Raw genomic sequence first — 14168 nt, 5'->3', positions numbered from 1 at the left:
TACATTATCCCACGACGGGCATGGGTCATCGTAAATGGCATAGAAACACAGGTATACATCATACTCCCTCCAGCTCCCTATATCTTTGCCACAATCAATTACTTCGCATAAATCAAACTGATATGTTGTACCATGATTTCTATCGTGTCTGATGTGTACCTGGCTCCTCGTCTCCCTTAAACATTTATCCGCCTCTTGTCCTCCTGCTCTTTTATTCCTGAAACTTCCTCCCTCGCCTGTGTGTTTGTCCCTCGTGGTTAATACTCCTATTAACAGTAGCATAACACTTATAGATAAAACAATAGCAAAGACTCCCAACCTCCACAGCCTAAGGTAATGTGGGCTGCTTACAGAGATAAACATTATATCCTTTACACAACTTTGCTTAGAAATCTTGAGAACCTCTCCCCCTTTTTCCAGAACCTTCTTCATACAAACATTAAACATTTAAGACCCTTCTACTCTTTTTCTGTTCTTATTTGTTCTAAAGTTCTTGTTGGCGGTTCTGTGGCTGCACACTGGCTCCAATGGTACCAGCTTTCTCCTTTCCCCTGTAGTCTAACCGCATGAGATATCCTCTCCACCACCTTAGGAGGTCCTGTCCACCTCGGCTCCGACCACTTCCGTTTGATCACCTTCAGCAGGACCCAGTCTGTGGTAGATGGCGCCTGGCTCTGCAGTTCCCCCTTTTCCGGTCCAACCTGTTTGGAGAAAGCTGACACCAAAGCTGTTAGTTGGTCATAGTAAGGTTTGTACCTTAGAGAGGCTCCTCCTCCCTCTAACATCTGTATTCCAGCTCCTGGTCCCGGGAACTGCTACCCTGTTGTCAGCTCATACGGGGTGAACCCTGTAATAGAGTTTACTGAGCTTCTAATGGACATTAAAGCTAAAGGTAACTTAGCTTAACTTTGTTTGTGCACACACTTTTCCTATTTTTCCTTTTATGGACTGATTCGTTCTTTCCACTTTTCCCTGTGACTGAGGATGGTACACTGTTCCAAACGCATGTTTCAGTCCTAAAGCTGCTTCAACTTCTTGCAGGTCTTTATTCTTAAAATGTGTGCCATTATCTGACCTGAATTTCTTTGGAAACCCATGCGTTGGAATGTATTGGTTTATCAAGAATTTGATCACTGTCTTTGCATCTTCCTTTTTCGCAGGTATTGCTTCTGGCCAACCAGTGTATGCATCCACTGCTACCAGAAGGTACTGGTATCCATTTACTCTCTCTATCATATCAGTGTAGTCAATCACTATTTCCTGACCTGGCATTCTTGGAAGAGGGAATTTTCCCTCGTGTGGTTTCACTGTTGGTCTCACGTTGTATTCTGTACACGTTCTACATTCCCTGATATAATTTTCAATCATCGCTGGCAAGAACGGATGCCACCAATGTGTCAGATACCTCTGCATCTGTGTTTTTCCACAATGTGTGAGCCCATGTGCCTCCTGAAGCATAGAAGCTATCAAACCTGGGGGTAGCACTGGTGACCTCCAAATCCCTTCTGACTCTGTGGCCCCTCTCTCTCTCCATACTGTCAGTTCATGAGGAGAAGCTTTCTGCTGCTCTTTTATTAACACATTCGCATCGCAAACGGGCAGCAGGTCATACACTGTTCTCTCTGTTTGCATCATTATATACTGTGGTGTATACCCTGCTGCTTTCTTTGCTGCTGAGTCTGCTTCTTGATTGCCCCTCGCTACTACTGTGTCTGCTTTATCATGTCCTCTACACTTGACCACCGCCACTTCTGCAGGTTTCATTATGACCTCCGCTAATCTTTTCATATCTTTTCCATGTTTAATTGGGGTTTTTGCTGCTGCTAAGAATCCTGCCCTGATCCATTGACTAAGTTCTACCTGTATAGCCCCTGCCACATATGCAGAGTCGGTATAGATATTTACATAGGCCACTATACTATGTGTCGTCAGTACTGTTAATGAATGGCCCATGACTATATGTGCTACCTTTTGGAGAATTTTTGCTACCCCTGCTGCATGTCTTGTACATGGCGGGTGTCTGTCCTCTACTGGGTCAAGAGTAACACTTACGTACATCAGCACCTGCTTGCCTCCCCCTTTTTTCTGAAAAAGGACACCATTTATTGTGTGTAATTTTTCAGAAATATTGAGGAAAAATGGCTCTTTGTAATCTGGGACCGCTAAATCAGCAGCCCGCGTTAAAGCCTGTTTAAGAGATATGAAACTTTCGTCTACCTCCGTAGTCCACTGCAAATGGGCCGACAAATTTCTCATACCTTGTTCGTTTACCATGGCCCTGAGAGGGAAAGTGAGCTCCCCATATGATGCAACGAATTGTCTACTATATCCTGCCAACCCAAGAAAGGAGAGCATGTCTTTTACAGTGACTGGTTTGGTATGATGCAGAATGGAGGATCTATGAGACGGAGACACACCTGTTCCCTTAGCAGAAATAATTCTACCAAAAAAAGACACCGTTTGTCTGCAGCATTGCAATTTTACCCGTGAAACTTTGAAACCGACACTATACAGGTGAAACAGCAATGACTTTGTGGCTTCCAGACAAGAAACATGATCGGGTGCGGCCAAAAGAATGTCATCCACATACTGGATCAATACCACCCCCTTTTGGAGCGTCAGATCCTTCAGCTGCTGTTTCAGTACCTGATTAAACACCCCAGGTGACAAAATAAACCCTTGAGAGACCCTTGTATAACGTAATTGTTGGCCTTTATAGGTAAACGAAAAAATGTCTCTCAAATGATCAGCTAAGGGCAAACAAAAGAACGCGTTGGCCAGATCAATGCATGAGAACCACCTATGGTCAGGGGTCAGCACAGACATTGCAGTGTAGGGGTTTGGAACCGGAACCGTTGGAGTAGAAACGACACTATTAATCCGTCAAAGATCATGCGCCATCCTATATCTGCCTGTATTCTGCTTCTCTACAGATAAGATAGGAGTGTTCCAAGCTGACTGGGAGGGTTTTAGCACCCCTGCTGCTAACAATCCTTCAATTGTGTCAGCAATACCGGCGTCAGCCTCTGGTTTGTGTGAATATTGTCTCTGCCAAATTGGAGTTTGGTCTATTAAATCAAATGTGATTGGTGTGATGTGTTTGCAGTAACCGACGTCCGTTGAACTTGCTGACCACAAGGTATCTGGTAGAGAGTCCAGCATCGCCGCAGCCTGTGGATGGTCTGTTTTCTCCCTACCATGAAACCGTTCAATCTGCCTATGTTCCAGCAGTACCTTGTCAGTTGTCCTGTACATAATTCGATAGGCTTCCTCCGATGGTGAATATTGTAACCAGGTAACTGAGTCCACACCCAGTCCGTTAGCACCATCAAGCATTTGGACATAGGTCCCAGATCCTTGGCCTGATGTTCAGCATGCACGGCCAATGTGACGTGAGGTATAGCTTCTTCAGCCATCTCATACCATTCCAACTGTTCTGCAGTTAATTCAACAACACCCGCCACACCTTCTTTTCCAAGCAGAATGCAACTGGAAGAAATGTCCCATTGAGTCCCTTCTAGGTGCTGATAGAATGCATGCTGATAGGTTTCGTTAGCATCTTTATCATAATATAAAGTAACATGAAGGGGATCTGCAGGCAGATCCCAGGGACGCCATTGGCTGTATAAAGACTGTATGCCGTTGTTTTGCCTGTTTTCGGGTTCGAGAAGTCCCCAGTATATGTCTGCCCACTGCCCTTCTGCTGTTGGTGATGTGTCTGGTGATAACATCATTTGGGATCCAGAGTGAATCATTATCACAGAACAGTTGACGGAACGGCCATTTGGAAAGGTCACCACCAGTCCATCTGGCCCGCACAGAACCGAAACCCCACATCTCACCAGCAAGTCACGTCCCATCAAATTCACGGGGCATGCAGGTGATGAAATATACTGGTGACGAAAGGTCTGTCCGGCCACTGATGTGATCAGTGGCGATGTCAAAGGCAGATTTTCTGGTTTACCCGAGAACCCTACTAACTGGATGCTAGAGGATGACATGCTTGACCGAGGTATATCACAAGTGATGGTAGAAAATCTTGCACCCGTGTCAACCAAAAAAGACAGATTCTTGTCCATTACCCTCATTTGCATATAGGGGTCTGCCAACCCCACATGCACCTGGGTTCTCAGGCCCCGTCAATATTCATACCCCTGCCCTTCCAGCATAGTTTGGGGGTACTGTCCTTGCACCGGGGCTGCAGCTGCATTCAGGACTTGATAAGGCTGAACAGCCTGTTGAAGAGGAGGCTGACTTGCGCGGAGATACTGTCCTCGGATCAATCCCTGTCCTCCATGGATTCCCCACAACATGGGACAATCCCTTCTCCATTGCCCGGGTTGGCCACATTCAAAACAGGTGTTGACTGGCTGACCTCTAAATCCTCCGCAGCCCCTTCTTCTACCACGCATTCCTCCTGGTACACCTAGAGGTCTGCCCCCATATTTGGGGTAGGGTGGCAATCAATCAGGTGTTGGGTCTAAACTCGGCGGGTTGCTTTGTGGCCACGGCCGCTGAACCATCTGATTAGTCGTCTTTTGGGAGGCGGAGGCCTTCTTTGTATCATTAGCCTTCCTCCTATCCTCATCGAGCTGTAACTTCAACAACTGCACTTGAGCTGACTCATTACTCTGTTTATCTTCATCCTGTTTTGTCCTGTATCGCTTCATGTGGTGCGTCAAATGTTTTTCCCATTGTTCTGTAGAACAACCTGGGATGTCAGGATTAGTCTCCATTGCCTCTTTTACTTCCTTAGGCATCCCTGCCATAACTGCGTTCCTAAATAACGTGGTCTGTAACTGACCCGACCCTGGATGGCTCCCCGCAGTGTCTGTCCACGTGTCCTTACATCTAGCCAAAAAGGCAGGCATATCCTCACCCTCCTTCATTGTGAAGGTGAGTGAGTGCATCGCTCCCGGTGGAATCGGGAATCTCTCCCTCATGCTGCGCAAACGGGTCTGAATCAGGTAATAAGGTGGTCCCCGCAGACGCTTCAATCTGCTGTATTTCCCACATACTCAATTGCTTACCCAACAATGCTCTCCAATCACCCATAGCTAACTTGTGACCTAGTGTATATTGAGAAAATTTTGTCATCCAGGGCCCACCTCCCTCTATGGGTGGGGGCATTCTATCCAGGATACAATTCATATCAGTATATGTGAAAGGCTGATAAACATACCCCAGATAAGAGCCTCTGTAAATTAATGGCATTTGGTGGTGCTGATCCTTTATAGGTTGTCGCAATGTGTCTCTTTGACGCAAGTTATAACTTGGTTCAGGGAGGGGCTTCAGCGAAGGGCCATGTTCGGTATGCATTGTAAGTGAGCCTTTCAAGGTGACTGGGTAGGTGTTTGGATCATCGTCTGTCAAGGATTCTTCGTCCTCAATATCCATACAACTTTTAGACTCCTCCTCATCCAATTTCTCTCTATCCTGTTCTTCCCTCAAATCTCTCCTTCTTCTGTCTGAGAACCCATCATCCAATAACTGACCTGAATCATGTAATCTTCCCCTCTTTTCACTCTCAGCACTATATGGTGTTGAATGAGCATCTGGCTCCTGCCCTGCAAAACATCTCCCCTGTTTTAGCTGTTCTTTGTTCCCACTGTGCATCATTGTCACCCTATTTGCTTCCTCCGCTTCCTTAACCCTCTGATCAACTTCTAATGTTAATTTTTCTACTTTTCTAATGCTGTCTTCTACAGCCTCTGCCAGTCTCTGTTTTACTACATTGTACTCTCTTGTTCCTACTTCTCGCATGTCTAACACCCCTTCTTGAACACACATTAGTGGCATTTGTATTACAGGATATGGGGGCGGTGATTGTACCACAGGCAATTTAGGATATAATGGCGCAGATGGTCCCGCATTTTCTATCTCCTTTGTCAAATCTGTTGTAAAGGTCCCACCTACTCTCTTTTGTAATGTTTCTACCGCCATACAGGCTAACGTCATGTTGTGCAGATGAATCGTCCTCTCTTCTTTCCCCCCACCTTCTTTTGTCCACTTTCTTCTAACGAATATTGACCCTTTCTTTCCCTTCATGTGCTCTTCTACTTCTAATTTAGCTTGCTCTTCTGCTTTTCCTAAAAACAGTGACAATTTCTTCTTCTCTTCATCTTTAGGGACTTTGCCTTGTTTCTGTAATTCCTCCCAAATCTTATCATATTTTTCCATCATTGTTTTTTGTTTATTCTTTGCAAGCCCACTGACTAACTGACTTCTGGCTTTACCCCACTGATGTTTTACGGGCAACATTAAATCGGAAGAACATCCTCCATATTCTTCACACTCTTTATCAAACTCCCCTTCCATTTTACGTATTTTTATTTTAATCCTCCCGTCCAGTAGTCAGTTAGTTTAGGTATAAATATAACCAAACAACCAACCCAATCAAAGACAAAGCCGGTGGCTGGTCAGTTTGGATGAAATACACCCAAGCGATTGATCCTTTCAGCGAGCTTTATCAGTAGTTTTTGGTCTCTCCACTACCAACTCTCTCTCACTGAAACACCACCGTCTTGGTTTTCAAAACGCTGCTGGCTTTTCTACCACCCTCCGTACCTTCCCCAATATAATTTCTAAAACTTACAAAACATCAATCAGACATCAAAATTTGTGAGCGTTGCTTTTATGAGATCCTGCTCAATGGACTTTAAACCTCCTCACATTTACGTACCTTGTTGCTTTTATGGGGACTCTAACCCCAAGGGACTTTAAACTTGTACGTATCAAACTTTGTTGCTTTTATGGGGACTCTAACCCCAAGGGACTTTAAACCCGTACGTACCTTGTTGCTTTTATGGGGACTCTAACCCCAAGGGACTTTAAACCTGTACGTACCTTATCAATACTTTGTCCACTTACTATTACTAGGACACTTGCAGTATAATGACAACAATCAATTTAGTATCTCCAATTGCAGAACTTCGATGTAAACAGGCGTCTGCTCACCTTTTTTGTGCGGCGCCGCTTGTTGTTGTCATCAAACGTCAGTTGTCCGTTGTTTCTATTTTTCTCTCTTTCCGTCACTTCTCCGTCTTCATCACGTCAGGCTCACCAATTTGTTGGACTTTGGCTCAATCTACCAATATAAATTTACTTTCTTCTATGTGTGAGCCAAGTCCTGCGTGTTCTTTTAAATGAAGCAATAGGAGAAGATATTCGGTCTCACACTCTTAATTTATTTTACACAGTAAGTGGACAAGGCATTTAGAGCTCTGGGTCTAAACCTCTTTGTCCCTGACAAACTACAAAAGTGTGCCAGTTCAAAAAGAAAGACCTTGTTTGTCCCTGCCCCAGTCTTTTTTACCATAAAAAACGTCATATAAACATTGAGGTAGAATTATCTTCTGATTGAGTGTTGCTCTGACTCCATTCCCCGCCTCCTCGCATTCCTAGATGTCCGACCCCACGTGACCTTCTTTTGCCCGCGAAACAGAGCATCACGTGATCTCCTCGACCCACCTCCGAGGCGCAAAACGGAACATCACGTGACCGCCCGCCCTCTTCCGGGGCGCGAAACGGGACGTCACGTGACCGCCCCACGCTCTTCCGGGGCGCGAAACGGGACGTCACGTGACCGCCCTGCACTCTTCTGGGTGCGAGACGGGGGACGTCACGTGACCACCCCCCCTGCTTGGGTTACAGAGTCACCACAGGGTTTTGAGTGCTGAATCCATCCAGAGTCACAGCCAGCCTTCTGTTTTTTAAGTAAGGGATATATTTACAATACTCAGAAGGAGAACGTTGCAGAGCTAGTAGATTTGTCTTTGTCTTTTCCAGTGCTAAGGTCAACGCCAAGTGGTTTTACCTGTTTCATTTTCTTTCGGAATGAGAACAGCTTCCCTCCATCTACTCTGGCCGGTAGCTTCATGATTCTGAAAAACTCCGTGAAATCGTTTTGCAACCTTTCTTCTCCAAGAAGAACAGATCCAACTTCTCTAACATTTTTAGTGAACAAAGGTTCCTCATTCCTAAGACTCTGCTTTCTGCATCCTTGCTAATGCCCTACCATCAAACCAAAGTTGCAAACAAACTGACTTTATCTTAGACTTCCCTGGAAAAGGGATGGCGTCAGTGGTCTGGATCACTGTACGAGACAGGGACCAAAGGTAATAGGTTTCTTTTTACTGAATTGGAGAAGATTTCTGCTCATTCAGTTTAGTGCCAGATGCAGAAAAAGTTTTTAACAACAGTGGAGGGATTAAGAGAGCTAACGGCCAGCTGAAGCAGTGTCCTCAGCATATTTGTTGTTATGTCCCGAGATAGGAAGAGTGAACTGATTCCTTTCCTTGTTCTGTTCCTCCACTGACCAAAACAAAGTTTGAATTTAAAAATGTAGGAGGTACTACCATATATATTATGTGCAAATTATGTATACCCAGTATTAGAAACAAATCATTACATTCCTTTAGTAACAAATAAAAAACCATTTTGTTGCAAGTAAAAGCATACAAGTAAAAGTGCAAAGGTTATGAACAAAACGTTTGAACTGTGCAAATATATACCATTACCATTATTGAAAACTAACTCCAATATACTTGCACACAATCTCCAAGTATTTAGTATACTATACCTGTGGTGATGAGGCCTTCCTGGAAGTTTTCTAATCACATGCATTGATGAAAGAGGTTTCAGAAAAAAAAGAGAAACTGAGGGGAAAGGCTCTGTGCAGGCTATCAATCTGGTTTCAACTCCAATATCTTTCTTTCTGTGGGATCGACTGGAATAATGACTGGAATTGTGAGTGGCAAGAATAGCTGTTTTAGTCAGTAGCACAGACAAGTTCGAGGCAGCAACAGAATCCCGAAATACAGTTCTTACAAAAGCCTCTTTATTCACCATTCTTACATATATTAAAATTACTGTGGTGTTACGTTGTTTTATCTATAGTACACAAAGGTTTGAAGGACTTCTGTCCTGGGAGACAGGAGATGGATCGAAACATGTGCTGCCTGCTACTTTTGATGTAATTAAGAATGTCTGTCTGATCTGCTTGCATACTTAAGAAGTGTTAGTCCTTTTGTCTTTTAAGTTAGTAAATGTTAGTAAAACTACTCTACTTATATGCTCCAAGTAAGTTCAAAAATCTACCTGTACTTAATAAAAGTATAAAAGATACTGAACTGATTACCGCAGCAGGGTTGTGAAATTTGTTCACTATCTGCTGGTGTGCATTCATTCATGCAATTTCATGAAAGCACTGTTTTGTCAGTTAATTTCTTAAAGGGATAATGGCCCAGTTAAAAGTTATTTAACAGGTACTTACTAATTGCAGAGTCTATTCAGGTCCAAGAGATGGTTGGTAAGAGCTGATTAGTATTGTAATGTTTCGTGGAGACTTGAAGGGAATGATATTGTTCTGTCTGTTACACTTATTCAGAGGTAAACACTGCTTGTAGCAAGGGCTGATAAAGTGTGAAATTACAGTAATGGATTGAAAGAGTTGTTTAGATTAGAAAGGATCTTTTAAGTTTACCTTATGATAGTAAAATATACTGCAGAACGGAGGTGTTACAAATGAATGAATAGAACAGTTTTATAGTAAATAACAGGTGAGAAAAGGATTATGAATAAATGAACAAGAACCCAGTATTAATGCATGTAGTGAGCTTGTGAGTGAGTTAATAAAGATAACCTATAACACAATATCTCACATTTCTTAATCTGTGTTATGTGTCCATATTTTTGAAAGCAGACTTTGTATCTTCATCCAAGTAGCTTGTTAAGGCCAAATGTAAGATTGTTGTTGCATAGCCAGTGTATATTATTTTGTAAAATGTTCTTTGAAAAGAGTTCAAGATACATACACATGTCCAGTCAATAATATTGTACATTAATATTTTGTGGAAGTATCTTCAGTTAAATGTAAAAACTAGTGCTATCTCTTTGGTGGAATAGGCTTTACCAAATGCATTATCTATGCTGTAACTATTTGATGCTTCTTCCTATATTCCTAGCCACTTTAGTTATTATTTTAATCATTCATGAAGGCAGTCAGAATTTCTTAACAGAAGTGCTTTTCCTCTCTCAAATTTAAGTTATCCTATTTGTATGAAAGTAAAATATGATACGAAGACATCTAACTCTTAATCTCTGGACTCTCCAAAAACAAGGCTGTTATAAAGTTGTCTTTGTACATATCAAGAAATATAAGTGTAACATTTTCCCTAAATTTTAAAAGTAGTCTTGCCAACTTTGTTGTTTCAGAGGTGTCATTGCAAGATGTTCCATGCTAGCTCTCTCATCCAGTCAAACAGCTTTTTGTCCCATCTCCAATAGTGTTTTTCTTGAGAATAAAAAAAAGTTTTCATATCTTAACAAGATTAATTCCCCAAGGATTGTTCCCATTTTCTCATTGCTTATTCCCAAAAAATCACAAGGCAAATACCTTTCCTTCACTGAAATACCATTCCTGTATATCAATGAAACACCCATCAGCCATGATTAAATGGTGGAGTGGACTTGATGGGCCGAAAGGCCTTGCTTCCACTCCTATGTCTTATGGTCCTTATGGACTGTCCTATGGGGTGAATTTGTATTTGCAGAGTTGTATTTGTGCATACATTCTGTTTTTGTTCAAAAAGCACACAACCTGCAATAATCAATGCAGGCAGTCAATCCATATAACATTGTATAAATTTTGGAAATAGAATCAATCTGACTCAAAATTGAGATACAGACAGACTCTAACTTCACACCTTTAATACATTGTCTGAGCTGAGATTTCACCTTTTTTATAAGACCTTAACTAATCTCAAAAATCTAACTTTAAAAAAGTTCTGGAATTTAAATATTAATGAACTAAAATCTGCAACTCATCTAAAAGATGAAAGACTTAACAGCAATCTAGGTTTGTTCAATATATCATTTGATATGCATGACACTGTGATCTTTTGCTATAAATTCTGTATCTTATGATCCTTGCCCACTAGTTACCTGATGAAGGAGCAGCACTCTGAAAGCTAGTAATTCCAAATAAAACCTGTTGGACTATAACGCGGTGTTGTGTGTTTTTTAACTTTGTTAACCCCAGTCCAACTCCAGCACCTTCATATCATGACTATCCTGGTGAGAGTTGTCAGCTTACTTAGAAAAAAATAATTGTTTAATTACCTTTGCATTAAATCATCTTCATTTTTGTTTGCCAGGATTATCCAAAGCTAATTTGGTTTAACAAAGAAAATGAGATATTTGAAATTGTAGATAATGCCAAGAAAAATCTGATAAAACAGTTGAGAAATTTGGAACATTCTTTAACTACAATGAACACCGGTTCCCATGGGGCAGACAAATCCAAAATGAATTATCCTCCTCAAAACCTCACCCCTGCGGATCTGAACTTTGAAACCAGCTTCACTGTACAGGTAGGCAGATGATTCATCATGTCATCATGTCTTTTGTTAATTCTCTCAGTAGTGTATGTCTTATAGTCATTAATTCACACCTGTTATAAAGTTAAAAATCACTGGTGTGCTTCCAATTAAACCTGTGGGACTATAACCTGGCGTTGTGTGATTTTTAACTTTGTACACCCCAGTCCAACACCAGCATCTCCAAATCATGACTGTTATAAAGTGATTCTTTTAAATATCCAGAAATAGCCCAAGTAGTCCTACCCACTCTATTGTTCCAGAGGCTTCATTGCATGATTTTCCAACTCTAACGATTGCATCCAGTCAGCTTTCTGACCCTTTCTTGAGAGCATTTTTAACATTCCCATTCCCCTGTTCCGTCCCCAATATCCTGCAAGTTTATTTTCATGTGCTGATCCAACCTCTCTTTAAAACATTGATTGTCTCTGCTTCCATCACCCTTGTGATTATCAATTTTCAGCTGCTGCGAGTTCATGGTTTGCATTAATGTTTCTGAGGTAATCTTTAATTATGGGAAGATTATCTTATAAGGTTATGAGTTGGAGGTGCCAGTGATGGACCGGGCGTACAAAGTTAAAAATTACACAACACCAGGTTATAGTCCAACAGGTTTATTTGAAAGCACTAAGTTTTAGAGCGCTGTTCCTTCATTAGGACTCTACAACTACCTGATGGTTCCAGCTACTGCTTCCAAATAAACACTATACTCTGGTGTTGTGTGATTTTTAACCTTATAAAGTTAAGGTTATTAAAATGTTTTCTTCAGTTGCAGTTTGGGCAGTGTATACTTCGTTAGCCAAAATAATTGAGGGTTAGACAGGGCTGCACAGGAAGCCAAGGAAATCTTGGCATCATTGACCATTTTCATTGCAGATGGGGCTTAATCTCATTTTGAATTGTGAAATATGACCAGTATAAGACAGAGAATACAATTCAGAATCAATAGGAGTACTGACGGTTTAGGGGAAAGATGAAAGAGCAAATATGAGAATGTAAAAGGAACTATAAGAAAAATCGAGCAACAAATATAAACAGAAATTCCAACGTCTTCTCAGGGCATATAAATAGTAAGAAAGTAGCAAGTTTTGGGAAGATTTATAGCTCAGGTTGAGGTTCTGGATGTAAGTTTGCTCACTGAGCTGGAAGGTTCATTCCCAGGCGTTTCGTCACCCTACTAGGTAACATCTTCAGTGGGCCTCCGGGTGAAGCACTGCTGATGATTACTGTTTTCTATTTATATGTTTAGGTTTCTTTGGGTCGATTATGTCATTTCCTGTGGTGATGTCATTTCCTGTTCTTTTTATCAGGGGGTGGTAGATGGAGTCTAACTCAGTGTGTTTGTTGATAGAGTTCCAGTCGGAATGCCATGCTTCTAGGAATTCTTGACTGTGTCTCTGTTTGGCTTGTCCTAGGATGGACGTGTTGTCCCAGTCGAAGTCTGTATGTAAGGATACTAGTGAGAGAGGGTCATGTCGTTTTGTGGCTAGTTGATGTTCATGTATCCTGGTATCTAGTTTTCTGCCTGTTTGTCCAATGTAGTGTTTGTTACAGTTCTTGCACTGTATTTTGTAAATGACATTAGTTTGCTTCTTGTCTGTATAGGGTCTTTCAAGTTCATTAGCTGCTGTTTTAGTGTGTTGGTGGATTTGTGGGTTACCATGATGCCAAGGGATCTGAGTAGTCTGGCAGTCATTTCCGAGATATCTTTGATGTAGGGGAGAGTGGCTAGGGCTTCTGGACGTGTTTTGTCTGCTTTTTTGGGTTTGTTGCTGAGAAATCGGCAGACTGTGTTCATTGGGTACCTGTTCTTTTTGAATACACGGTATAGGTGATTTTCCTCTGCTCTGCGTAGTTCTTCTGAGCTGTTGTGTGTGTTAGCTCATTGAAATAATGTTCTGATGCAGCTTCATTTGGCAAAAATCAACAATCCAAATGACTGTTGATTTTGTTCTGAATTATTGTTGCGCAAGTTTTTCACTGCCCCAGTTAATCTGATAGGCCTGTAGTTGTTGAGCTTATCTTTATACCCTTTTTAAACAGTTTGCAATTTTCCAATTCTCTGGCACTAGCTCTGTTTCTAAGCAGAGTTTCCATTTTATGGCCAGTGCTTCAAAATGTTCTGCCTTTCCTTTCCTGACTATGTCTGGAGTGCACATCACCAAGTTCTGGTGACTTATCAACTTTAGGTACAGCCACCCTGTCTAATCTTTCTCTTTATCATCTTCCTGCCCATCTAGTTTCTCAACTTCATCCTCTTTCACCATGTTTTTTCTTCCTTGATAAAGATAGTTGCAATGTACTCAATCAGCATTTCAACCATACGCTCTGCTCCCATGTGCAAGTTCCCTGTTCAGTCCTTAATTGGCCCTTTCTTCTCCTGTCACCAGCATGTTACTATTTATAAATTATATATTAAAAAAATCTTTGAATTCCCTTTTATGTCAGTTGATAGTGTATTTTCAAACTCTTTGCTTTTCTTTGCTTTCTCACGTTACCTCTGAATCTTCTATATTCAGTCTGATTTTCAATTATATTATCAGCTGACATCTGTTGATTTACCTTTGATTAATATGACCCACCTCAATCTCCAGCAAGGCCCCTTCTTCATTGGACTGGAAAGCTAACAGTATACAAAAATTATCCTGAATGCAATTCATTTCTTCCACTCTGCCCTTACATTCATTATTATGTTGCTCTGGCTGTACCTCCCAGAGGAACCATTACTCTTACCCACATGAGAACAGACTACTGGTTGGTGAGTGACATGCACTTGGGGAAATTTCTTGA

General features: G+C 41.7%; 2 protein-coding genes and 1 pseudogene across 2 annotated transcripts in view; 1 reads left to right on the top strand and 2 right to left on the bottom strand.

The window, feature by feature from the left end:
- The window catches only part of LOC122549510 (U6 snRNA-associated Sm-like protein LSm5), a 45700-nt gene extending 45516 nt beyond the window's left edge, over positions 1-184 (bottom strand). The window contains exon 1 of the mRNA XM_043689368.1: positions 160-184. Within this exon, the coding sequence (XP_043545303.1) occupies positions 160-184 (25 nt within the window). The remainder of the gene's footprint in view (positions 1-159) is intronic.
- On the bottom strand, positions 61-3755 carry LOC122549509 (annotated as a pseudogene).
- Positions 3756-8073: 4318 nt separating this feature from the next.
- The window catches only part of LOC122549508 (regulator of G-protein signaling 22-like), a 119433-nt gene continuing 113338 nt past the window's right edge, over positions 8074-14168 (top strand). Inside the window, exons 1-2 of the mRNA XM_043689367.1 lie at positions 8074-8097; positions 11157-11372. Of these exons, the coding sequence (XP_043545302.1) occupies positions 8074-8097; positions 11157-11372 (240 nt within the window). The remainder of the gene's footprint in view (positions 8098-11156; positions 11373-14168) is intronic.

The sequence above is a fragment of the Chiloscyllium plagiosum genome, chromosome 4 (assembly GCF_004010195.1).
Source record: "Chiloscyllium plagiosum isolate BGI_BamShark_2017 chromosome 4, ASM401019v2, whole genome shotgun sequence".
Taxonomy (NCBI): domain Eukaryota; kingdom Metazoa; phylum Chordata; class Chondrichthyes; order Orectolobiformes; family Hemiscylliidae; genus Chiloscyllium; species Chiloscyllium plagiosum.
Note: the sequence above shows the minus strand (reverse complement) of the source record. Positions and strands in the feature narration are given on the sequence as shown.